Raw genomic sequence first — 27,102 nt, 5'->3', positions numbered from 1 at the left:
AGTGACCGCTCATTGTTTACTCTGAGATGGACCGTATTTAATTCCATCTGGTACTGAAGGGGTTAAGGCTCATTTCTATCCTGCAGTGATCTAACAGGTAGTTGTATCCTCAGCTGCAGCCACTCCCTTCTGCTATAAATATCCGCTTATCACTCCTCCCTATGCCGGCTATAGCTCATACCTATGCTGTCCATGTTGAAGGAACTCATCTCTGCACAGCTGTATTGTTGTTTCTTGAAGTTCCTGCTGAAAAAACTACCAGAACTTTTTGTTGTGTCTTATCTACCTCGTGTTGTCTTCTTGCAGTGTCGAGACTAGCATCTCGATGGCCTTCACTAGCCAGGGTGAGTTCAGGGCCAGCAAGGGTCTAGGCACGTGATCGGCGCAAGGTAGAAAGGACCCGTCTAGGTAAGTTAGGGACTGCAGGGATCAGTCTCAGGTGAGTGTTAGGAGGTGACCCCACTATCCTCTCTCCAGCACCAGAACCTTCCATTGTATTGTTACCCTGGTGTTCCCTCTATGATGTGTCTCTCGCCGGGAGTCCTCTCGAACCTGGTGTGACACCTGAAGTTCCATCGTGAAAATTGTATTGTGAAATGTGGTGACCGATCCGCTTTCAAGGAACAAGGTGGTGCACAATATGTTACTGACCTTCTCTTTTTCAATACGACACATGGATTGAATTGCTTGCAGGTTCCATAAACTTCCTGCCGTTTTGGACATGAATACCAGTTGCGAGTAGCTCTTGGCTAGAAAAAAAGACACATTTCTATGAAAAAGAACTAATTTCTTCAATGGGCAGTGAGTGATATCACATTTATAGGTTACTAGCTGTACTACCCGGCTTTGCCCTGGTTAATAACTGCTGTTAACAAAATAGAATGTATTAACATTCCCGGGATAGAATGTATAAATAGAATGTATTAACGCCCGGGATATTAACTGTCTCTCTGTTTCTCTCCCATTCTCTGTCTGTCTCCCCCTCTGTATATATCTGTCTGTCTCTCTCTATCTTTGTCTGTCTCTTTCCCCGTCTCTCTCTATCTCTTTGTCTGTCTGTCTCTTTCCCTGTCTGTCTCTGACTGTCTCTGCCTCTTCTCCCTCTGTCTAAGTCTCTTTCCCTGTCTGTCTGTCTATCTATCTATCTCTTTCCTTGTCTGTCTATCTATCTCTGTCACTTTCCCTGTCTGTCTCTTTCCCTCTCTTTCTCTGTCTCTCTTTCCCTCTCTTTCCCTGTCTGTCTGTTTCCCTGTGTCTGTCTGTCTTTTTGTCTGTGTCTGTCTCTTTACCTGTCTGTGTCTGTCTCTTAACCTGTCTCTCTCTTTCCCTCTCTTTCCCTGTCTGTCTCTTTCCCTGTCAGTCTGTCTCTTTGTCTGTGTCTGTCTCTTTGTGTCTGTCTCTTACCCTGTCTATGTCTGTTTCTTACCCTGTCTGTGTCTGCCTCTTTCCCTGTCTGTGTCTGTCTCTTTCCCTGGCTGCATTGTGACACGCCAACATTCCATATAAGGGCGTGGCTGCGCATTCTTCTGAAGTTCTGGCTGCACTGTGGCTCCCAGCTCCATTCGCTTTAATGGAGGCAGGTTTTTTGGCGAATAACTGTAAAGAGCAGGGTTTAAATTTCCCCTCAAAACATAGCCTACGACGCTCTCGGGGTCCAGAAGTGTGAGTGTGCTAACTTTTGTGGCTGTAGCTGCGACGGTGCGGATGCACACACACATATACACACACACACACACATACACACACATTCAGCCTTATATATTAGATGGGGTCTTGGGGTTAGAGACTGCACTTGGAAAGAGGTGCCAACTAAATAAATAAGGCTTGAAATGTAAATTATTAAATAAGTTTGTTGTATGTTAATGAGTTATTTCAATGATCTTTGTCAGGAAGGCACTGCTCCCCAACAGGGGGAAGAGTGCTCCCATTTAATTAACAGTTCAGATCAGCAATATCGCACTACTAATCCGAACAGTGCCCTCTTAGATGTTGCGATATAAGGCAATAGAAGGTCTTCAAGTTAGTGCGCCACTGCTTGTTTGGGTGTTGAGGGATTATAAGTCAAAAATCAATTATGCAGAACATCGATCCGATGTCACACAGAGTTTTGCCCACACTTCGCTGACTGTCATGGCGGTGTTGGGCGCTGTTCAAATTGCAGATTCTGACACTCTGCCTGATGATTTCTTTAGTGTGTGGGATCAACCTGCTGAGTGCTGATTCATAGACAGGCTAGCAAGAGTTAATCTCTGCTTGCTCCTTTGGTCACATTTTGTGGGGAGACCTATCACATCTGCTCCCCTCCTATTTATGCTGGCGGAAACCTTCCACCTGTGCTAGCTATAATTTATTCTATGTTGGTCTGTGAGGTGTGGTTTCCCAGACTTTCTGGTGAAAGTGGTGCTTATTGTTTGGTGCAGCTGTGGAGTTTATCCCTGTTGTTTTGTAGCTTCCTTCCTGCTCTTGTTTTTCCTCCTGAATCTCTTATTGATTTTACCTTTGTGTGACAGAGTTTTGGTTTTCCCTCGTCTGTCTTTATCGGTGGGTTTCCTCACAGTCCTGTGCTGTCGCTCCTTGGGGGCTGGGGGAATCAGATCAGTGCTGGTCAGGAGCAGGGCCAGGAAGGAGATTCAAGCCTCTCCACCATCAGGAGTATCCCTGAGGATAGGAATGGCATAGGGTCCCCCAGCTTGAGGGACAGCTTAGGAGCCCCTGTTCCTCGCTATCCCATGGTCATCATGACATTCACATTATTTTTGTGACCTATTTTATTTTTGCCTCAGATCTCATCCTCATTATGAGTCAACACTTACATGGGTATCCACAAAAAAAGCCGTCCACTCCGTCTTTCTGCTCCACCATTCTCCGATGACGAGTGTCTCTTTTAGTTACTTGAAACAGATTCTCATTTCTTCTGCTAAAATCAAAGTCATCCAAGCTGCAAAAATACACAAAACTACAGTTCTCACTACCAGGACAAATAAACAGTGAATTTACGTAAGAAACGGCTAAATTCATGAAGGGTATAAATATATGAACACTCTTTGAAGCTCTTGGAGATTATTAGAAGTCTTGTGCCTGTTTTTCTTTTGTCCTCGCTGGCCATAAACGGATTCCCAGAAACATCTAAGCTGAAGCGAGGGCCACACTAATACTCCCATACAAACTAATAAGGGTTACTACGATACTAATAAGCTTGGAATCAATTGTTATCCTGTAATAATTTCCTCCATCATCGCCCTCTTCTGTAATTATGTCTCCCATCCTGTAATAATGTCCTCTATTTTGGGCCCCTTCCTGTAATAATGTCCTCCATTGTGGGCCCCTTCCTGTAATAATGTCCTCCATTGTGGGCCCCTTCCTGTAATAATGTCCTCCATTGTGGGCCCCTTCCTGTAATAATGTCCTCTATCTTGGGCCCCTTCCTGTAATAATGTCCTCTATCTTGGGCCCCTTCCTGTAATAATGTCCTCTATCTTGGGTCCCTTCCTGTCCCCCATTCTGACCCCTTTATGTTATAATGTACTTACATGTCATGTCATCCATCCTGGTCCTCATATGTCTTTTATCCTGGTTCTCATATGTCCCCCATCTTGGTTCCCAATAAACCCCAATCTTGGTCCACATACTGTATGTTTTCTGTCCTTGTCATTGTATAATCCCTCATCCTGGTCCCTGTATAGTCCCCCATTTTGATCCCCATATGTCATCCATCCTGCTCCTCATATAATCCTCATCTTGGTCCCCAGATGTCATCCATCCTTGTCCCTATGTAATCCCCCATCTTAGTTCCCATATGTCATGTATCCTGTCCCTATATAATCCCCCATCTTTGTCCCCATATGTCACCCATCCTGTCCCTATGTAATCCACAATCTTGGTACAAGTGCTCTGATCACACCGCAGAGGCCTGGGAAGTGCTCTGATCACACCGCAGAGGCCTGAGAAGTGCTCTGATCACACCGCAGAGGCCTGGGAAGTGCTCTGATCACACCGCAGAGGCCTGAGAAGTGCTCTGATCACACCACAGAGGTCTGAGAAGTGCTCTGATCACACCACAGAGGTCTGAGAAGTGCTCTGATCACAGCACAGAGGTCTGAGAAGTGCTCTGATTATACAGCAGAGGCCTGAGAAGTGCTCTGATCACACCGCAGAGGCCTGGGAAGTGCTCTGATTATACAGCAGAGGTCTGGGAAGTGCTCTGATTATACAGCAGAGGTCTGGGAAGTGCTCTTATTATACAGCAGAGGTCTGGGAAGTGCTCTGATCACACTGCAGAGGCCTGGGAAGTGCTCTAATTATACAGCAGAGGTCTGGGAAGTGCTCTGATCACACTGCAGATGCCTGGGAAGTGCTCTAATTATACAGCAGAGGTCTGGGAAGTGCTCTGATTATACAGCAGAGGCCTGGGAAGTGCTCTGATTATACAGCAGAGGCCTGGGAAGTGCTCTAATTATACAGCAGAGGTCTGGGAAGTGCTCTGATTATACAGCAGAGGTCTGGGAAGTGCTCTGATTATACAGCAGAGGCCTGGGAAGTGCTCTGATTATACAGCAGAGGCCTGGGAAGTGCTCTGATTATAAAGCAGAGGTCTGGGAAGTGCTCTGATTATACAGCAGAGGTCTGGGAAGTGCTCTGATTATACAGCAGAGGTCTGGGAAGTGCTCTGATTATACAGCAGAGGCCTGGGAAGTGCTCTGATTATACAGCAGAGGTCTGGGAAGTGCTCTGATTATACAGCAGAGGTCTGGGAAGTGCTCTGATTATACAGCAGAGGTCTGGGAAGTGCTCTGATTATACAGCAGAGGCCTGGGAAGTGCTCTGATTATACAGCAGAGGCCTGGGAAGTGCTCTGATTATAAAGCAGAGGTCTGGGAAGTGCTCTGATTATACAGCAGAGGTCTGGGAAGTGCTCTGATTATACAGCAGAGGTCTGGGAAGTGCTCTGATTATACAGCAGAGGCCTGGGAAGTGCTCTGATTATAAAGCAGAGGTCTGGGAAGTGCTCTGATTATACAGCAGAGGTCTGGGAAGTGCTCTGATTATACAGCAGAGGCCTGGGAAGTGCTCTAATTATACAGCAGAGGTCTGGGAAGTGCTCTGATTATACAGCAGAGGCCTGGGAAGTGCTCTGATCACATCGCAGAGGCCTGGGAAGTGCTCTAATTATACAGCAGAGGCCAGGGAAGTGCTCTGATTATACAACAGAGGCCTGGGAAGTGCTCTGATTATACAGCAGAGGCCTGGGAAGTGCTCTGATTATAAAGCAGAGGTCTGGGAAGTGCTCTGATTATACAGCAGAGGCCTGGGAAGTGCTCTGATTATAAAGCAGAGGTCTGGGAAGTGCTCTGATTATACAGCAGAGGTCTGGGAAGTGCTCTGATTATACAGCAGAGGTCTGGGAAGTGCTCTGATTATACAGCAGAGGCCTGGGAAGTGCTCTGATTATAAAGCAGAGGTCTGGGAAGTGCTCTGATTATACAGCAGAGGTCTGGGAAGTGCTCTGATTATACAGCAGAGGCCTGGGAAGTGCTCTAATTATACAGCAGAGGTCTGGGAAGTGCTCTGATTATACAGCAGAGGCCTGGGAAGTGCTCTGATCACATCGCAGAGGCCTGGGAAGTGCTCTAATTATACAGCAGAGGCCTGGGAAGTGCTCTGATTATACAGCAGAGGCCTGTGAAGTGCTCTGATCACACCGCAGAGGCCTGTGAAGTGCTCTGATCACACCGCAGAGGCCTGGGAAGTGCTCTGATCACACCGCAGAGGCCTGGGAAGTGCTCTGATCACACCGCAGAGGCCTGGAAAGTGCTCTGATCACACCGCAGAGGCCTGGGAAGTGCTCTGATCACACCGCAGAGGCCTGGAAAGTGCTCTGATCACACCGCAGAGGCCTGGGAAGTGCTCTGATCACACCGCAGAGGCCTGGGAAGTGCTCTGATCACACCGCAGAGGCCTGGGAAGTGCTCTGATCACACTCAGAGCTCTTTAGTCTAATTTGCATATGCATTAAAACAGCAAATTTCAAATTTATCAGTCAAGGAGAAACAGATTGCATCACTAAAGGTAAAGGATGACATGATATTTCGGAGAGGAACATGACCCTATGAACAGTTGGGGGACGATGCTTCCCTTTAAGTTACATATTACATAATAACCATTTCCGGCTTGATTAGGATATGGATATACTAATTCTCCTATACCTGCTTTTCTCACCCTGTGGATAGACAGATAAAACCTTTTTGTAGCCAGTGCTGCTCTGTATATTTTTCCAGGTTGTTAATTTTCTTCCAATGTCAGTATCTCTGGGCTCAAATCCCTGTAAAATGTAAAAAATCGGTTTACAATTCAAAAATGACATTTTTGTATAATTTATATTACAATCATAATTCTTCTCAATTTAAATAACTGATGTAAATATTTCTTGGCAGGTCACACCTTTAACTATATAGGTGACATTTTTTAGGGTGAATAAAAATGCATCTATAGGGTCTTCATACATATGGATTTGTATTTGTCAGCTGATTTTGGACACTTTTATATAGATTAGGTCTATTTTCTGGAAATTTACTATTTTTACTTGCAATATAAACTAAAGGATTAATTGGTGAATAGAATCCAAAATGTGTCTTTCTCATAACCCTTTAAACATGACCTGTCACCTGCTAAAAAAGATAAATAAATATCCTGTAAAAATCCCTGATTCTGGTGCTTTTTTCTGTTTTTTACAGCGTTGCTACTTTGCAGAGATATTCACATTCGTTGCTTTTGGAGCACAGCATGTGAAATCTCTACTTGTAGCGCAACTGGGCATTTCTTTAGAGTCTTGTAATGCAGTCACTACGTAGGGATAGTATAGACAGTAGAGTAGTCAGGAAAGTTGGGGACTGGTAACAGGAGGACATGTAGGATCACACTGAGTAAACAGAGGTGTGGTCAGGGCAATATCTGAGGGTCAGAATACCAGGAGAGCACGTAATACGTTCAGGGGAAAACAGAGACGTGGTCAGGAAACGGTCCGAGGTCAAAAGGCAGGAGGTCACGAAAATAACAGGGAGCAGTCAAACGGGAGTCAAATAACAGTCTGGAGTCAGAAAACCAAGATCAGAACAGAGACACACACCAACAGCACAATGCAGAACCAGAGAATACAACTGGCAAGGTTCTGGGCGAGCATGATCAGTAAAGAAGCCTGAGCAATTACCAGGAAGATGGGACACCTGAGTAATCAGCACCAACATTGAATCCTACGTTGTCAATCAAGCTGCTAGCTCAGTAACACAGGAAAGTGCAGCAGAGCATCTTTAAAGGCAAGATGCTCTGCACAGAGGAATCATGTCCCTGTCAGGTTTGAAGTCATGTTGGAGGAGATGGAAGAAAAGGGTTAATCCGTGCTGCCACAAGAATATCACTGAAGATCAATGGGGATTAAGACATCTGATTTTATTGTTCTACACGTTTCGGAGCTGTATAACCCCTTCTTCAGGAACAAAATCAATAATATACATTACCATGCTTTGAAGTCGCAGCAGAGCATATTCGAGTCTGACCATGACAAGTCTTCTCTGGGGTAATGTGCTGTCACCTCTTCCTCCCACTTCCTGCCAATCACAGCTCAATGGTTGATCTTGCAGTCTCAGACATCACTAAACTGTAAAGCGCACGCCCCAGAGAAGACTCTGAAGAAACGCCTAGTTGGGCTGCAAACAGAGATTTTACATGTTGCGCTCCAAAAGCATCAAATGTGAATATCTCCGTAATGGAGCAACGCAGAGCAAAACGGAAAAGAGAGTCAGAATCAGGGAATTTTGCAGATTTTTATAAAGTATCTATTTTTTTTATAACATCACATACTGCTCTCCAAAAGCAACAAATTTGAATAACTCTTCAATGTAGTGACACAGCATAAAATGGAAAATGAATGATGGCATCTCAAGGATTTTTACGAGATATTTAACTTAATTTTTTTTAAAAAGTGACAGGTCTTCTTCAATGTGTAGTTTCCAGCTGGAAAACACTCACCATGAAAGGGTTGGAGAAGTCTGGCATTGGGTCAACCAGAAGGCCTGCCAAAGTACACACCAGTATGAGAATCAAACCGACTGCCAAGATGGGTAGAGGCCATTCTGTTATCAGCTGAGAATAGCTGTAAGCAAATCACAATAACATGAATACTTAATGCAATGCAAACTATGACAGATGACATGTGCATGTGATACAGATTGTAGAAGACATTTAAAGATGGGGTTGTGGTGGCCGGTGTTCTCATCAGTTTATCTCAAAGTTATCACGGGATGCCGATGAGCTACTATGGTAGCCGGGTGTCTTCGGGCCGCAATGCCACCTTGGTATTCCTTTGAAGCTCAGCTATATGTTGAGCTTCAAAGGAGACCATGGTTTACACTATATACTGCAATACTGTCTTCAATGGACAATGGCAAGTTTAAGTCTATTAAGGGACCTAAAAATAAAAAAAAATTAAAAAAAAAAGATTTCTAATTGTAAAACAAAGAAAAATATAAAAATTTGAATCATGTTCCTTTTCCTCTATGAAAAATTAAAAAAATACAGAAAATATGCAGACGCTGCTCATCTGTGGAAGTATAACAAAAATTACGAGTCTTGAAAGATGGTGACCCAAAACAAAATAATTGAAAAAAAAACAAATCGACAGAATTATTTTTACCCCTTAAAAAAAATAAATTAAAAAAGTAAGTTTGGTTTTGCTATGTTATGAAAAAGTTATGGCTCTTAGAAGAAAAGGAAGAACAAAGTCTAAATGCAAAAATGAAAAATTGGCCAGGTCTGAAGGGGTTTCTGCATGTGCTAAGGTCCAGTTCTCTGTAGCATTCTGCTCTGAAGGCAGATGTACTCTGCTCCTGCACGAGTGTGCACACTGGGTGTTGTAGGGGCACAGACATTATAATGAGGCAATCAAGGCATGACAACCATGACTGGTGTATGGGGCCCAGTAAAGAGGGGGGCCCAGCTAGGCCCGGGGTAATTACTTAGCTTTATTAAGCCCTGGGCCCTAGCCAGGCCCTCCTTTTCAACGGGCCCCAGTCACAACAGCAGCAGAGGAGCCCAGCAGTGCCACTTCAGCCACTGCACACAATTAAATTGCATGCAAAGCCTTTCTAGGGAATTGCATGGAAATTAGCCATGTGGTGGATGCAAGGTCAGTAGATCAGAGCAGGATGAGTCATCCCGTGGCCCAGTGTGCAGCAGAGTGATGAGGTTATCACTCTGCGACCTGATCACACTGCTGCAGGCAACGCAGAGGTGGCGAGGATGTGGCATCCGGCAGGAAAAGGTAAGCGCTCCATGAGCTGAAGATCGCCAAGGGGCCTATTGATCCCAGTCACTGCCTTGCTTCAGTTGGACGTGTGTCAGAAAGCAAAGCACCAGGGCCAACCACCGAGTCACTGCAGGATAGAAAACTTTATACAGTGGCCATTAACAAATTACAGTTAATTGCTGATGGGACAGAGGTGTGAAGAGTAGAGCCTTCAAACAAAATTTTTCCAAAACAACCAACCCCTTTAAAGAGATGTGTTATATTGATATAGATGGGTATTTCATACATACCTTTTTGGCATCCTGAATGCTTTATCATGTCTTCAAAATAAAACACAATATTAGTATGTAATAAAGAAATAAAGAATAAATAAAAACAGACACAATCAATTAGAGAAGTCACTTAAATAATCTTTCCAATAGCAAAGCTGTTTACACTCCAAATATAAATCACATAATATCGTAATGTGCATACAAGGAGTTTACGAGATCCAGCAATCAAGGGGTGCCACTTTCTGGCATTCCCAAATTCCAGATTACTTTTTTTATTTCCTACACTTCTCATTGGGGAATTATTTCCCTCATTCTCATTGTCAAAACATTAATTAAAAACAGTTTTAAAAATGTACCAAGCCTGACTTGGGTTTCGCCAACTTCAGCTTCATCTGGAGTGCGACCAACTAATCACCCTTCCTACCATTTATACCAACAGTCAATGTTCATGCCAAATAGCTGAAACACAGACATTAAAAAGTTATCAAAATTGCATTTTCATTATACTACCACTGTTTTCTAGGTATCTATACTCATTCTGAATGCAATCACCCAAAAATTAAATCTAATCCATTGGATACGATGACATTTATCCAATGGTTTAGATTCATGTTATGCCTACAGAGTAAAAATACATGCAAAACCGTGGTAGTATAATGAAAATGCAATTTTGAGAATTTTTATGTCTATTTATTTGGAATGGGCACAGATGATTAGTATAAATGGTAGTAGGGGTTATTAGTTAGCCATGCTCCGGTTGAAGTTTATTCTATGGTGTGGCAGATTATTGGAAAAATTATTTTGGAACTAGGAAGAGATCCAGTGCACCCACCTATCAAGAAAAACAGATCTAACTTCTAAGATGAAATATATAGTGGAGTTTTTCCTTTTATATATATACACCTGTCATGCTTCACTAATGGGAGCACTGAAGCTGGCTGGAGAAACTGCTCCTAGATGCAGTGAGCAGATAAACCCACTAGAGAGCGCAAAAGCAATAGAGTAGTCAGCAGGCCAAGTCAGTACCAAGATGTCTCGTAAAATACCAGGGGAGAAGCAAATCGTGGTCAGGTGCAAGCCAAAGGTCGGGAACCAGGAAGTAACATCAATGTCAGAAGGGAGAAGCAAAGCCGAAGTGAGGTACAACAAAGCAAGGTCAGAAGCCAGGAGGTCAAAAACCACATTCAGGGACGTAAAAGTCACAGGACGGGATCAGGAAGTCAGGGGAAACAAGACAGACAAGCAGTGTTGGGGAGGCGGCTGGGAGGTAGGACGGATCAGAGAACACTCACGGGAGCCAGACACGCACACTGCAGAGCAGGAACTATTACTGGCACCTATTCTGGTCAGGAGACCACATAAAGATCTACAAAAATCCCATTAAAAGGTTGATGATAATGCACAAAGAGTAGTTGGAAACTTAGCTGGCTGCAATCCCCTGACTACAACAACATAACTAGAAGTAGCGGTGAAGTGTTCCTAACCAACCTAGACGCCTCGTCGCCACCTGAGAACTAGCTAACTTCAAAGATAAAATGAGAAATCCTGACTTGCCTCGGAAGAGCCCCAGATGAAGGTAAAAAAAACCCCAACATATAACGACGGTGATGTAATAAAAAACAACACACAGATGGAAAGTATAGGGTTAAGCAAAGTGAGGAGTCCAAGGGAGAGAGAGGAAGTTGGACCCGACACGTGTAGAAATAATAAAAAAAATCTTCTTTGTTTGAAAATGTTAAAAACACATTAACACACCAAATGCAGGGTCAAAAAAGAACATGGGAAGGTTGACGCGTTTCAGACTGGGGTATTAAAAGCAACAAAAGTCCTTAGTTATAAGACTTATGACTAAGGACTTTTTTTGTTTTTAATACCCAAGTCCGAAACGTGTGAAGCTGCTCATGTTCTTTTTTTACCCTGTGTTTGGTGTGTTCATGTGTTTTTAACATTGGCAAATAAAGAAGATTTTTTTATCATTTGTACACGTGCCGGGTCCAACTTCCTCTCTCTCCCTTTGACTTCTCTCTGAGCTGAACTGGCCAGCACAGCGGACCATGTTGCACTCCTGCAGGATTGCCGTGCACAGACACAGGTGAGCTGAACACATACTTTTTCTTAAGCAAAGTGAGGCCCTGCTAGCTAACATACAAAAGGATAGGCTAGATTACTGGTTGTAGCCAGCAAAAACCCTGAAAAAATACCAATATCTGATAATAAAAAATATTCCCTTAAAGATCACATGATCTTCCACCCACTATATCAGGAACTCTTGTCCAAATACATTTAAATGGAAAGGGCAAATGTAATAGAAAAAAAACATAACTACAAAAAACACAAGAAAAAAAAATACAAATCCTGATCAGACAGGGAGTAACAACTCCCTTTCTTGCTGAGAATAAATGGCTCTCCAAAAATGGTGCAGGAAAAGCACTTATTCACCAGCAAGAAACAAAGGATAATATTCTTAAACACAGGTTTAGGAAAAGGCATAAATCAAGCAGAAAAGCCCTTCAGTGCAAATTCAGCCCCAACCAAGCCCAGACCAAGAGAGCAAAATACTTATCAGACATTGCTGCAGACTCAGGATGACATGAGAACAGATCCGATACAATGGAAAGAAAAACCGCTGTTGACAGCATTCCTGGAGAATGTAAAAAAGTCTCAAAAAGTAAAACAAAAACCTAAAGAGCAGGCAAAAAGCCAAAAAGCTGGAGGACAAAGATTCAGGACATCTTCCCATGAGGCAAAACAATTATCACCGGCAAAGGTTAGACAGAGACAGCTTTCCTTTATACCCCCAGGCTGGACTCAATAGGCTACCTGAAACAGCAATCATCTTTTACACCTGTCTGAGCGACAGATGCAGAATTAGACTCACTACCAGCACTAGCCACCAGAGGGAGTCCAGAAACACTCCCAGGGACAGCACCATCTCTGATGGAATTCACAACAGGCAGCGTTCCTGAGGTAGCAGCACCAAGATATAGCAACCTAATCTCCAGAACAAGGCAGAACAGAATAAGCCCCTCCCATAACATGTAACCCTGGAAAAAGGATACATACAATGGCTCAGCAGCGACTGAGCCAGGCATTGATCATGACAATACCCTGGGTGAAGCCGAAGTTGGCGAAACTCGAGGCATGCTTTAAATCACTTTTTTGACAATGAGAAAGCGAGGTATTAGACCGTATTATATATTGCGTAATGTTTTAATTTACCTTACAGTTACTACATGATGTTGCATTGTCTGCGTGGCCCTCCGGTCATTTGCCCACTGCTTCCAAATACAGTCCGTGGTCTGATGTGAGACGTCTGTGGAGGTATTAACACTGGATTGATGAGAGCACAGTGTCTTCCTATCCTCATGTCCTGGCAGTTGTGGTCCCGTGTAACTTAATTTGCGCTCTTGACTGCAGTGGCAGCACTTTTGATGCGGATGTGCGTCACCTCCACGAGGTGGTAACTGTCCATTGGATCTGTTCATTGTAGGTTGGTGGTAGTGGCTGGATGTAGCGAGACAGTCTTTAGTGCAATTGGGGGACTCTTTCAGAAAACAATGGTGACCCTTCTGTAGAGCTGAAGTGTTTGGGCCGATGTTATCCAGTACTATTCTCTCTTTTCCACTGTCTTCATAATTTTGGACACATTTTAGATTTCTGGGAAGCAAGTAAAGTATTATCAGAGAGAGTTTCATCCTCCAAGCCCCTGCCTGACCGGGCCAAATTTTTCAAATCTGATCAAGCTTTAGCACATCCCAATGATGTTAAAACTGTTTTTTCACGACACTTTATACTTTATGTTAATGGTAAGTTTAGGACGATATGTTTTTTTGTTTTTTTATAAAAAATTCCAAAATTTGTCAAAAATGTTGCAATTTTTAAACTTAATTGATTATCCCTTTAATTCAGATAGTCACTCTACTCAAAATATTTAATAAATATCATTTACCTGATGTCTGTTTTACATCAAAACCATTAAAATGTAATTTTATGTTGTTAACATGTTAGAAGGTTTAAAAATGTAGCAGCAATGTTTCATTTTTTAGAGGAAATTTCCAAAACCTATTTTTTTAGGGTCTTATTCAGTGTTCAAGTGAATTTTGGAGGACCTATATATTAGAAAATCCCCCAAAGTGATATCATCTTTAAAACAGCCCCCCTAAAGAAATTCGAAACTGCTGGCAGGTAGTTTATTAACCCTTCAACTGCTTTTTAGGAATTAATGCAAAGTGGCATGACTAGAAAGAAAAATGTGGCTAACTTCTGAACAACTGCCGGACTCTAAGACTATTATTTGGCAATGACAAACATCAGGATCACGTCATCATGATCTCAGGGTTCCAATTGGTTGAAAGTGGGAATTCTGTTAACCATCTAGATGCTGCACACACTATTAACAGCAGCATCCAAGGGGTTAAATGACCATCTTCGGTTCCAATACTGATCGTGGCTGATTCTGCAGGATGTCTGCTATAGTGTACAGCCGACCACTGCTACATTTTCACCTGTGGCGGGGGATCATATTCTCTTATATCTCAGGTTAGACATATTGGTGTCACTAAGGTGTTAAATACAACATAAAAGTAGAACACTACATAAAAACTATTCATTCTTCAGAAAGGTGACCATGTTCTTTAAACAGGACTTGTTAAAAAGTTAAAAGTGACTAGTTTTTGTTCTTATTACAGATAACTCAATTTTTATCTAATCTTTAATCAACCAAATAGTTCCAGAGAAAAAGCCAATTTCATAGTATTTACCAAGGGGGCGTTATTCATGCAGTGCACTCTAAAGACATGCCCCTGAGGAATACTTTGATTAACACCCCCTTGGAAAAAGCATAAAAGTTATCACTAAATTAAAAGGCCCATATGGGTTATTTGACCCTTTACAGACCAGAAAATGTTTACTTTTGCAATTTCACGTTCCCCTTGCCTTAGTTTAGGAGCCATATTATTATTTTTGAGTGACATAGCCGTATGTGTTCTGCATTCATTCCGTGTTTTTCATTGTTGTTTGCTGTAGACTAATGTTTCCTTTACTAGGTTGTACTTTAGGTTCCTCTAGTGACCAACCTTTAGTAGCACCAGCCTTGTGTTTCATGATTCCTTTCTCCTCCCCTTTACGGTGCATTCTGGGTAGGAAGCCTCCAATTTCTGAAGACTCACAAGCTGAGGACATTCTCCATTTTATCCCCTCTGTGATAGCATTGCTGGTAAGGAAATATATGTTTTTGTTGCCATCTGCAGCTCTGGACTTTCACCATGTTAGATAGCTGCATGTATTAAATTAGATTTAAGCTACCTTACATCTGTATGTATATTGTTATGCTCTGTATGTATGTATGTTTCCTGTTATATTATACATGTACTGATTGTACATATCTTATTATTCCAGTTTCACCTAGCAAACATCTACTAATGTTCAATAAATAAAGACTTCCTTCAAGCAACAGTCTCCTTATTACTATAGTGGATAAAGTACCAACAACACCAATAACACAATCAATAAGAGTGGGAAGAAGCATCGGTAATACGAAACGTACGTTGGGTGTGTGGGACGCCATTACTTTTTTCCTGCTGACTCCCTCATAGGTATATTGCGTGTTACCATAGGACCTTCTTTTGTACAGTTATGTGTTCATAATGTGACTTCTATTTGGCATCTCTTAACACACTTGTGTTTCTACTTCGTGACTTTACTAAATATATTTTTCATGCATTAATTGTATAATTCACTATATGATTATTATTGGCTGGTCCAGCTGTAGTCATTATTTATACTACACGGGGAGTCTTATGGCTAGGTGTTGCCAACATAAGATAATATCTACCCTTTGTAGGGATCTGTTTTTTTGGAGACAATCTTTTGTATTTTTTGTATTTTTACATTTTTATCTATCCAATAAAGATTTTGTTTTATGCGACTCCATATGTTGTTGGTGTCTTATACAGTGGATAAAGGTTTGCTGCCTGGCAATCTTCATACGCCCCAGGGCCTGTGTAGGGAGGACAGAACAGTATGAGGGCTTGTTTTTATCTGGAACGAATTTTGAACGGAACCAAATTGTAAAATGAATGGAGTCATTAAAAACAATAACTCATGCAAAAAGAAACCAAGCCTTCATATGGCTATAGCGATATAAATATAATGTTTTTGTTCAACAATTGAAGAAGGGGAGGGAAAAACAAAAGTGTAAAACCAAACATTGGATGCAGCAGGAAGTAGCGTCCTCGACAAATTATAACCTGTACAGAGCAGTTTTATTTTATATATATATATATATATATATATATATATATATCTGCACTGATGAGCAAAAGGGTAACAATGTTTTTATCTTTTGACTTTCAGGCTCCATATTTTACCATCCTCTACAGCTTTGGGCGTGAGACAACCTTAATTTTATAGACAATCATCTTGGATATCTCATACATAAATCTGACTTTCAATTATGTAGCATAAGTTATGCAGATTCTTGTCATGTTGCTGCATTGTTACTGTTTTGCTCCTAAAAATCAACGTTTTATTATTTTGTTAGTATTTTGTAAATTCACCTTTGGCTTTCAGCACTGCATGAATTCTTTTGGGCTCTCGATCAGATTCAAGCATGTCTCAACCGAAATCTGATCACAGGTCTCTTCTACACATTCCCAGTGTTAGTGTATACTGATCGGGTAACTTGGGTATGTCTACAGCTTTTTCTTCTACTCTATCCAGAAGTGTTGGATTGGGTTGAGGTCTGGGGACTGTGGGGACAATCCAGCACCTCTACTTCATTGTCAATGCACCATTTCTTCTCCACTCTCACCGTATGCTTTGTGTCGATGTCCTACCGGAAAACTATGTCGTCCTTCTCATACCCAGAGAACTCGAGTGTACGAAGTAACTTGTCTTGTAGGATGCTCACATGTAGCTCAGCATTGAGACCACCATCCATCCTGGTGAAGTATCCAACGTCCTTGGCTGTGAAACACCCCCGTATCATCAGGCTTCCTCCACCAAGCTTGACAGTTCCTTCAGTTTCTCGATCCGTTAGCCCCCTTTTTCTTGTTTCTTCCATTCCCATTTCCTCCCATCAGAGCCGTCTATTGACTTTCATCTCATCACTCCAAATCACCCATTCTTATCTTCTACTTTCCACTTTTCCTACTTCTTTTCAAAATGAAGCCAACACTTCTTATGATTATATTGAAGTTGAGGCTTCTTCACCTTTTTTTCGGGCCACCATTTCAGACTTGTGTAACGTGCGTCTCTCGGTGTTTGCAGGGACGTCTGTGATCTCACCATTATGAAGCAGACGAGCCGCCTCCACTGCCATGTTTGTCACCAGAACTGATAGACCTTGTGATGAACGACTTGTTGACTGTAATATTTTGCTTGGACGTCACCTCTTGGCTTTTGAATAGCTGGACAGACTTGATTTTGTATTCTCCCAACTGTCATGGCACTCAATTTTAAAATCTTCTTGGCCGAGAGACTTCTATTAATGAGCTGGATGATGCAGCTATTCTTTTCTTGGGAAATATTCATGGCTGCTCCTCGATTTGAACCAATGACATTTCGCTTGGGAATCAACTTAATAACACACTGAGCTATTAGAGAATGTGAGAACAGGTTGTAATTTGTAGTATACAGGAAGAAAAAAAGATTTGACCACCATCAGGAGTAAAACAGTAACAAAGCAGTGACATGAGAAGAATCTGCATAACTAATCATATGCTACATAGTTTCAAGTCAAATTTGTGGACGAGATAGCCAAGATGATTGTCTATAACATGTAGGTCAAAGCTGTAGTGGATGGTGAGATATGGAGCCTGAAAGTCAAAAGTTCTAAACATTGTTACCCTTTTGCTTGTCAGAGTGTTTGTTTTTCAGACTTATCATGTAGCTTGATCAGTCGTGGAACATTTTACATAATTTGCCTACTTCAGGCTTGTTGATTCAATAATTGTTTTGTTAGATTTGTATAAAGTAGCATTCTGGAGAAATACATCTTCCTTCAGAAACCCAAGCCAAGGTGCTCTGGGAGACGTCATTTCATGTTTCTGCACTGCTTTAATTATCTATATTAATTGAAGTACTCGCTGTAATTAAACCTTTCACCAGAGGGAAATTATTGTTTCTCGGCAGGACGGAGCACTGGTTTAACTACTAATCCGCTGCCTTCCTGGCTTTATGTAATGAGATGGCTCTGTGCTGGGGAAATCTACATCTGTCTGGTAATGAACTGAATGAAGGGGATTTTTAAGGGAAATCAACAATCTCAAAACTGTAATCTGCTCCCTCCGGTCTCTTCGTAATCATCGTAGCAGATCTATCTATTGCTTTTTCTGCAAGGAAGCAGGCGGTCAGAAGGGTAAACAGATGCCATGCAACGGAAGATATCAGAAAACACAACATGTGCCCAAAAAACATTTTCTACATCATTACACCAACCTAAAGTGTTGACATCGGAGAGCAATTCATTTTGCACGCTCCAAATTCTGACCCTGCGATCAGTATGGGACAAGAGAAATACGGATTGATCTGATCATGCAATGCTTGCCTTCCTTTACCCATTAGAGCCTTGCCTTTCCGCTTCCCTTTTGACACCAATGGCACACAAGCTGTTTTTCTGATGTTATACCCATCCATGTAGAACAATGAGTTGTGCATTAGTTGAAATCTACACATTTTTTGAGCCTCCTTCTTGCGATGAGTTGTTTAACTATACAGTGTCCTCCTTTACTAGATGTTTTTCCTCAAGCACACCATCAGTTTTGCATGGGAAACCCCTTTCTTCAATGAGTTCTTTAAGTCTACAGTGTCCTCCTTTACTGGATGTTTTTCATCGAGCACACCATTAGTTTTGTATGGGAAACCCCTTTCTTCAATGAGTTCTTTACGTCTACAGTGTCCTCCCTTACTGTATATTTTTCCTTGAGCACACCATTCATTTTGCATTGGAAACCCCTTTCTTCAATGAGTTATTTAAGTCTATATTGCTCCCCTGAATATATCAGGGTGCCACAGGGTACTGCAATCCTCAACCAGGGTGCAGGGCCTACCCCAAATGGTTCCAGGTTCCCAACAACGGTGTCACTAACATCCGCACTACAAATCTCAACCACACCTCACACCATGACCTGTACAGACACACCAGTGGGTTGGTCAAGTTGGAGCACGGCCGCCCACCTAGGGGTCAGGCAGACTGGTGGGAGGGGAGACAGGAGAGTTCAGTAGTAGCCCTCAAAGAGTGAGGAGCTGGGGAGTTGGAGCTCTCAGGGAGGTGACAGAGTGGGTCGCAGACGGTGGTCCGGGACCACAGGAGTCTGGGACCGGTATTAGGAACACTGGGCAGGAGTGTAACGGACGCAGCCTAGGAGGACTGTCAGCACCAGAAAGCCCAATTACCTTGCCGGTACCGAGCACGGCGGGGTACAGGAACGTAGATCAGGGAAGGGCTTCAGGAGCCTTGATAATTAACCTGTGGAGGATAGTCTCTTTCTGAACTTTCCCTAAGAGCTCAGAGATTGAAGGCATCAGCACAATGCAGGGGATAGGGTTCTCCAAAGCACACAATCCACTAAACTCCCAAGTGCCATCCATCAATAGCACAGCTGCCATACACACGGGTAGGGGGGCCCCGAAAGCTTCAAGCCAAGGGGCCACATAGGTCAATCAACTTGTGCACGGAGGCAGGGCTCCGGACTTACCAAGTGACATCGGTGGGAGCGGGACCTGGACGGGCTCCCCCTGCAGAGACTACAGTACCTAGAGTCTTTGATTTACCATCTGTGTGAGTGTCTGCTTATTCCACCTAATCCAGCACCAGGACTACCGCCGTGAGTAATCTGACCCCTGCACCCTGCTTTCCCAAGGCCAAGCCACCCGATCACCATACGGCCTTCCCCCCCACTACCTGGGGTCATCCCTACCTGCGGAGGGACTGACACCTTGCTTCCCCCACACCATCAGCCCTGGTACTCCTATCGGCAGCTGCAGTAATCCCCTTACCGCAACCCGCAGGCGGCATCACGAACATTTATCCACTGTAAATACCCCCTTTAGATTCGAGTGGAAGCAAGACCCCGAGTCCGGAGACCCTTGAGCCACAGTAACCCCGGATCCAAGCAGTTCGACTGCTGCAGGAGTGGCACACTTCGGATTTCCTGGCGTCACGAACAGGATAAGAACTGTGCCCGCTAACCCGAGTGACGTACGCCTTACATAACTGTCCAAATCTGAAAGTGACTGTAAAATTACCTTGCTGCCATCTTTGACACCAAAAACAACAACTGTGCCATCACCCCCAGCAAAAGGGCGCAAAGCCAAAGCCCCACCTATCATCCAGAGAGATTGGTGATGAGTACCAAGGGGGGGCCTGACAGGATGTGAGAGCGGAGGTGGGCGCAGGGACGCCAGGACTCTGCTCATAAGTTTCTGGAACTTGCAGCAAGCGGAGGGGAGCGGGTAAGCAGTAACCCAGTTCCGGTTGATCCAGCCTACCCGGACACGGAATCCGGTCTGTCTCCGGCCACCGCAATAGCCATGCCACCTCCTCCACCCTCGGCTGTGGCTGCAGCCGAGCCACTAACCCTGACATTGGCAGCGGAACCTCCAGCCCCTGCAGAAGACGAAAAGGCCGCAGCGCCTCCAGCCCTACCACCGGCCAGGCCAGACCCGGCCGCATCACCCTGCCCGTACCTCGGTACAGAGCACCCGGCCACTGCTATCCCAGCTGTGGAACAGCCGATTCATCTGTTCATCACTGCAGAGGAGGAGATGGACTCAGGCTCCAGTACACCAGAAGCAGCCTGGGTTCCACGCATCAGAGGGAACGGCACAAGATGTCGGAACAACAAGACTGGTCACCTGAGAGTGCTGTTCCCGGGACGGCTGCTTGGATCGAGATGAGCATGGCCGCGGTGGTGCGGGCCCGTAAAGCGGATGCCCTGTGTGCGGAGCGGGTAAGCAGTAACCCAGTTCCGGTTGATCCAGCCTACCCGGACACAGAATCCGGTCTGTCTCCGGCCACCGCAATAGCCATGCCACCTCCTCCACCCTCGGCTGTGGCTGCAGCCGAGCCACTAACCCTGACATTGGCAGCGGAACCTCCAGCCCCTGCAGAAGACAAAAAGGCCGCAGCGCCTCCAGCCCTACCACCGGCCAGACCAGACCAGGCCGCAACGTCTCCGGTACCATCCATGGCCAGACCAGACCAGGCCGCAACGCCTCCGGTACCGTCCACGGCCAGGCCAGACCCGGCCGCATCACCCTGCCCGTACCTCGGTACAGAGCACCCGGCCACTGCTATCCCAGCTGTGGAACAGCCGATTCATCTGTTCATAACTGCAGAGGAGGAGATGGACTCAGGCTCCAGTACACCAGAAGCAGCCTGGGTTCCACGCATCAGAGGGAACGGCTACTGTATCTCTCTGTAAGCACGTTCGGTGCCAGAGATACTGGTGATGGAGTGTGAAGAGGAGTCCACTTCAGATGATGAGCCTCCGGCTGATACTATTGATGTTCTGGTGCCAATTTGTCGCCGCTGCGGCCTGCCAGGGCATTTTGCACGAGTGTGTCAGGGGAACGGCCGAAATCAGGGAGCCGGAACCAGTTCTCAGCAGCAGTGATGGCTTAACAGAAGTTTGAAGTTTAAATGTTGAATATGGGACTTTTCGCTCTTGTTGAACTCTTCTACAGTGTTCTGTTTAAGTGAGAAGGGCCATCAGGAACCTGGGAGATGCAAGGTGGTCCCAGGAATCCCCGGTGGAGGGTGACAAAGGAGTTAATGTTTAAAGGGGTATTGTGCCATTCTTGTTGAACCTTTTTATATTGTCTTGTTAAAGATAAAAAGGCCATCAGGGTCCCAGATGGTGTGCCACTAGGAGGTGGTACCAGAGACTCTCAGTGGAGGATGGCGCAAGAGTAGTGACTACCAGAAAAAATCAAAAGGTTTACCAGAGTCGTCCCCTAGACCATCAGGGTTTTCAACCTTGTCACCATGGACACAGCAAGGAACTCGTGGTGGTGCAACACCATGGCTAGTGGTGGCACCAGGGTTTAGGTGTTTTGGGTGGCGGGTTGAAGGGAAAGGGACAATGGGAATGGACTGTTGCAGGAAGGAGCTGCAGAAGAGTAGGCTGAGCTACCAGCTACCGCTTCAATCGGTAGCATTCCGAGTTGTTCTTAAGTAAACTCTGAGAGTTTGACACATTTAAAGTGTGTTGTTTCCCCTGTATGGGAAGAATATTTAACCTGTTATCTTTTCATCTTTTCCAGTTCTTGAAAAATAAAACTCTAGGTGATCTGTAGCTTGGGGACGAGCTACGTTTAACCAAGGGGGAATGTGGCACCCCTGAATATATCAGGGTGCCACAGGGTACTGCAATCCGCAACCAGGATGCAGGGCCTACCCCCATGGTTCCATGTTCCCAACAACGGTGTCACTAACATCCACACTACACATCCCAACCACACCTCATACCATGACCTGTACAGACACACCAGTGGGTTGGTCAAGTTGGAGCACGGCCACCCACCTAGGAGTTAGGCAGACAGGAGAGGGGTGGGAGGGGAGACAGGAGAGTTCAGTAGTAGCCCTCAAAGAGTGAGGAGCTGGGGAGTTGGAGCTCCCAGGGAGGCGACAGGTTGGGTCGCAGACGGTGGTCCGGGACCACAGGAGTCGGGGACTGGTATTAGGAACACTGGACAGGAGTGTACCGGACGCAGTCTAGGAGGACTGTCGGCACCAGAAAGCCCAATTACCGTACCGGTACCGAGCATGGCGGGGTACAGGACCCTAGATCAGGGAAGAGCTTCAGGCGCCTTGATAATTAACCTGTGGAGGGTAGTCTCTTTATGAACTTTCCCCAAGATCTCAATAGATTGAAGGTATCAGCACAATGCAGGGGATAGGGTTCTCCAAAGCACAGAACCCACTAAAATCCCAAGTGCCAGCCATCAAGAGCACAGCTGCCATACACACGGGTAGCGGGGCCCCGAAAGCTTCAAGCCGAGGAGCCACAAAGGTCAATCAATTTGTGCACGGAGGCAGGGCTCCGGACTTACCAAGTGACACTGGTGGGAGCGGGATCTGGACGGGCTCCCCCTGCAGAGACTGTGGTACCTAGAGACTTTGGTTTACCATCTGTGTGAGTGTCTGCTTATTCCACCTAATTCAGCACCAGGACTACCGCAGTGAGTAACCTGAACCCTGCACCCTGCTTTCCCAAGGCCGAGCTACCCGATCACCATACCTCCTTACCCCCCACTACTCGGGGCCATCCCTACCTGCGAAGGGACTGACACCTTGCTGCCCCCACACCATCAGCCCCGGTACTCCTATCGGCAGCGACGGTACTCCCCTTACCACAACCCGCAGGTGGCGTCATGAACATTTATCCCCTGTAAATACCCCCTTTACATTTGAGTGGCCACAAGCCCCTGGTTCGGAGACCCTCGAGCCACAGTAACCCCGGATCAAGCAGTTCGACTGCTGGAGGGGCGGCATATCTACAGTGTCCTCCTTTACTGGTTGTTTTTCGTCAAGCAGACTATTAGTTTTGTATGGGAAAAAGGTTGCCATTCTTTTTGTCAATACTAGCTCCAGCTAGTCTTGATCAGGTGTGTAAAAAATTCTGCATAGGTGTCACGGGCCCTTGATTTGCGGTGCAGCTCCTGTGCAGAGACCTTCTGTTGTGTCCTCCTGCGTGCACCCGTCATGTTATTTCTTTGACCTGTGACGAGCCATTCCCTGCACTTGGTCGTTCGCCGGTGGTGAGAAGGGCTTACTCTCACCGCACCACTTTTGAACAATTGCTCTGCTTTATCTGGGAGTGTTGGTGCCCGGAGTGACACCAGTCGTATTCTCTGGTTAAGTTGCGGTAAGCGGCCCGGCTCCTGGTTATAGCAATTGATCTTGGTACTTGTACCCAGACTCACCTCTGACTTGTCTCTGCCTGCTCCTCCTGACTTTTCCATTCTTGTCTGGCTCCCGCCTTCGACTTCCCTCTTGACTACTCTTTGTCCCTTGTGTTTGTACATACTCTCCTGGTTACCTGAACCCCGGCTTGTTTCACAACCTCGCTCCTGTCTGCTCCCTGAATCTCTTCGCGTCCTCTCGGTTCTGACCCCGGCCTGCCTGACTTCCCTCAGTCTCTAGAATCCCTAGTGCCACCTAGCATATAGCCTGTTTACTGCATTTCTCAGTGATTAGTTTTGTCAGTCCTCTGTGAGAGAGACACTACACAAAGTTATCAATTCTGCAATACCGCCATCAGGGCCATCAGGGAGGTATCTACGACCCCACATATAGATCCAATGTCATCAAAAGCTATCTTCAATGTAAAAAGAATAAGAAGTCCTGGAATTAATGATCCGGCCTCCACAGAGCCCTGATCTTCACATCATCCAGTCTGTCTGGGATTATATGAAGAGGCAGAAGGATCTGCACAAGTTACATACACAGATCTGTGGTTATACCTCCACCGATGTTTGGAACAACCATTCTGCCGAGTTCCTTCAAAAAACTTGTGTGCAAGTGTACCTAAAAGAATGAATGATTTGGATTCTGTTTTGGAGGCTTTGCCTAAGGCCCCCTTCACACGTCCGTGAAAAACACGCACCGTGTGTTACGGGCCGTTTTTTCGGGTCCGTGTCCCGTTTTGTGTCCGTTTTTATGGTCCGTGTGGCACCTGTGTGAATTGCGTATGTAGCCGTGTTTGTGTGCAGAACGTCCGTGTGTGCGTGTGGAATTAACGTGTATGTGTACGTGGAATGTCCGTGTGGAATGTCCGTGTGTGTGATGCACAATGTCGTTTATAAATGTCGGCTGACAGCAGACAGAGTTGCGCGATGAGAATGAACTCGGGTGAACTTCACCCGACTTCATCCTCATACCGCGGGCTCTGTCTGTGTCGAGTACTGATTAGCGGTCACCTGTGAAGGATTCACCGGTGACCGCTAATCCCCCGAGTGACTGAAGTTTCCCCCCCTCTCTCATACTCACCGTTCCTCGTCCCCGGCGCGGCCCTGCGCGGCATTCACACTGCTGCGGCGGCTTTTACTATTTTGAAAAAGCCGTCCGCTTCATTAAACAATCTCCTATTCCCTGCTTTCCCCGCCCACCGGCGCTATGATTGGTTGCAGTGAGACACGCCCCCCACGCTGAGTGACAGGTGTCACACTGCACCCAATCACAGCAGCCGGTGGGCGTGTCTATACTGTGCAGTAAAATAAATAAATAATTAAAAAAAAAACGGCGTGCGGTTCCCCCAATTTTAATGCCAGCCAGATAAAAGCCATACGGCTGAAGGCTGGTATTCTCAGGATGGGGAGCTCCACGTTATGGGGAGCCCCCAGGCCTAACAATATCAGTCAGCAGCCGCCCAGAATTGCCGCATACATTATATGCGACATTTCTGGGGCTGTACCCGGCTCTTCCCGATTTGCCCTGGTGCTTTGGCAAATCGGGGTAATAAGGAGTTATTGGCAGCCCATAGCTGCCAATAAGTCCTAGATTAATCATGTCAGGCGTCTATGAGATACCTTCCATGATTAATCTGTAAATTACAGTAAATAAACACACACACACCAGAAAAAATCCTTTATTAGAAATAAAAAACACAAACATATACCCTGGTTTCACCACTTCAATCAGCCCAAAAAGCCCTCCATGTCCGCGTAATCCAGGATGGTCCAGCGGCCGCTTCCAGCGCTGCTGCATGAGGTGACAGGAGCTGCAGAAGACACCGCCGCTCCGGTCACCTCCACGCAGCTAATGAAGACAGCCGTGCGATCAGCTGAGCTGTCACTGAGGTTACCCGCTGTCACTGGATCCAGCGGTGGCCGCGGGTAAGCTCAGTGACAGCAGCTGATCGCGCTACTCACCTCAGTTGCTGCTTGGAGGTGACCGGAGCGGCGGTGTCTTCTGCAGCTCCTGTCACCTCCATGCAGCAGCGCTGGATGCGACGCTGGACCATCCTGGAGTACGCCGGACCATGGAGGGCTTTTTGGGGCTGATTAAAGTGGTGAACCAGGGTATATGTGTGTGTTTTTTATTTCTAATACAGGATTTTTTCTGGTTGTGTGTGTGTTTATTTACTGTAATTTACAGATTAATCATGGAGGGTGTCTCATAGGACGCCTGACATGATTAATCTAGGACTTATTGGCAGCTATGGGCTGCTCATAACTCCTTATTACCCCGATTTGCCAAAGCACCAGGGCAAATCGGGAAGAGCCGGGTACAGCCCCAGAAATGTCGCATATAATGTATGCGGCAATTCTGGGCGGCTGCTGACTGATATTGTTAGGCTGGGGGGCTCCCATTAACGTGGAGCTCCCCATCCTGAGAATACCAGCTTTCAGCCGTATGGCTTTATCTGGCTGGCATTAAAATTGGGGGGAACTGCACGCCGTTTTTTTTTTAATTATTTATTTATTTATTTTACTGCACAGTATAGACACGCCCACCGGCTGCTGTGATTGGGTGCAGTGTGACACCTGTCACTCAGCGTGGGGGCGTGTCTCACTGCAACCAATCATAGGTGCCGGTGGTGGGGGGAAAGCAGGGAATAGGAGATTGTTTAATGAGCGGGCCGGCTTTTTCAAAATAGTAAAAGCCGCCGCAGCAGTGTGAATGCCGTGCAGCGCTGCGCCGGAGATCGAGGAGCGGTAAGTATGAGAGAGGGGGGGAAAACTGACCGACAGACTGTGAGAGAGGGACAGACAGACATAGAGACCGACAGAGAGACAGAGAGACCGACCGACGGACTCAGGGAGATTGACCGACATACACAGAAATAGAAAGAATAGCCGACATCACTAGCAAATTAAACACCAAACGGACACGGACTATAGGTAGATGCATACGTGTTTACTAACGTGTGTGCACATACCCATAGACTTTCATTGTGTCCACGTGTGCGTGGCTCCGTGCAGATAACGGACATGCAATCCGTGCAAAACGCAAACACATACGGATCACGGGACACGCACACACGGACATAATGAAATAACGGACGTGTGACCACAATCATAGATTAACATTGGTGCACGTTTGGCCGTGTCTCCGGTATATACGGAAACGGACCAAACACGCACATGTTTCACGGACGTGTGAAGGGGGCCTAAGGGTTACTTTGCACACTACGACATCGCAGGTGCGATGTCGGTGGGCTCAAATCGAAAGTGACGCACATCCCGGCGCCGCTGTCGATATCGGAGTGTTGTAAATCATTTTTGATACGATTAACGAGCGCAAAAGCGTCGAAATCGTATCATCAGTGTAGCGTCGGTCATTTCCATCATTTCGGAAGGACCGATGTTACGATGTTGTTCCTCGTTCCTGCGGCAGCACCACATCGCTGTGTATGAAGCCGCAGGAGCGAGGAACGTCTCCTACCTGCGTCCTGCGTCTCACGCCGGCTATGCGGAAGGAAGGAGGTGGGCGGGATGTTTACGTCCCGCTCATCTCCACCCCTCCGCTTCTATTGGCCGCCTGCCGTGTGACGTTGCTGTGCCGCCACACGACCCGCCCCTCTT

General features: G+C 45.6%; 1 protein-coding gene across 1 annotated transcript in view; it reads right to left on the bottom strand.

Moving 5' to 3' along the window:
• Window positions 1–27,102, bottom strand: part of DISP2 (dispatched RND transporter family member 2) — a 45,215-nt gene that overhangs the window by 9,384 nt on the left and 8,729 nt on the right. The window contains exons 2-7 of the mRNA XM_075331255.1: window positions 12,790–13,227; window positions 9,589–9,618; window positions 8,023–8,146; window positions 6,204–6,319; window positions 2,814–2,938; window positions 652–749 (exon numbers count right to left, since the gene is read on the bottom strand). Coding sequence (XP_075187370.1) covers window positions 652–749; window positions 2,814–2,938; window positions 6,204–6,319; window positions 8,023–8,146; window positions 9,589–9,618; window positions 12,790–13,227 — 931 coding nt within the window. The remainder of the gene's footprint in view (window positions 1–651; window positions 750–2,813; window positions 2,939–6,203; window positions 6,320–8,022; window positions 8,147–9,588; window positions 9,619–12,789; window positions 13,228–27,102) is intronic.

Source organism: Anomaloglossus baeobatrachus, chromosome 12, assembly GCF_048569485.1.
Source record: "Anomaloglossus baeobatrachus isolate aAnoBae1 chromosome 12, aAnoBae1.hap1, whole genome shotgun sequence".
In the NCBI taxonomy this organism is placed as follows: domain Eukaryota; kingdom Metazoa; phylum Chordata; class Amphibia; order Anura; family Aromobatidae; genus Anomaloglossus; species Anomaloglossus baeobatrachus.
The sequence above is the reverse complement of the archived record's forward strand: the minus strand, read 5'-3'. Positions and strand labels throughout refer to the sequence as shown.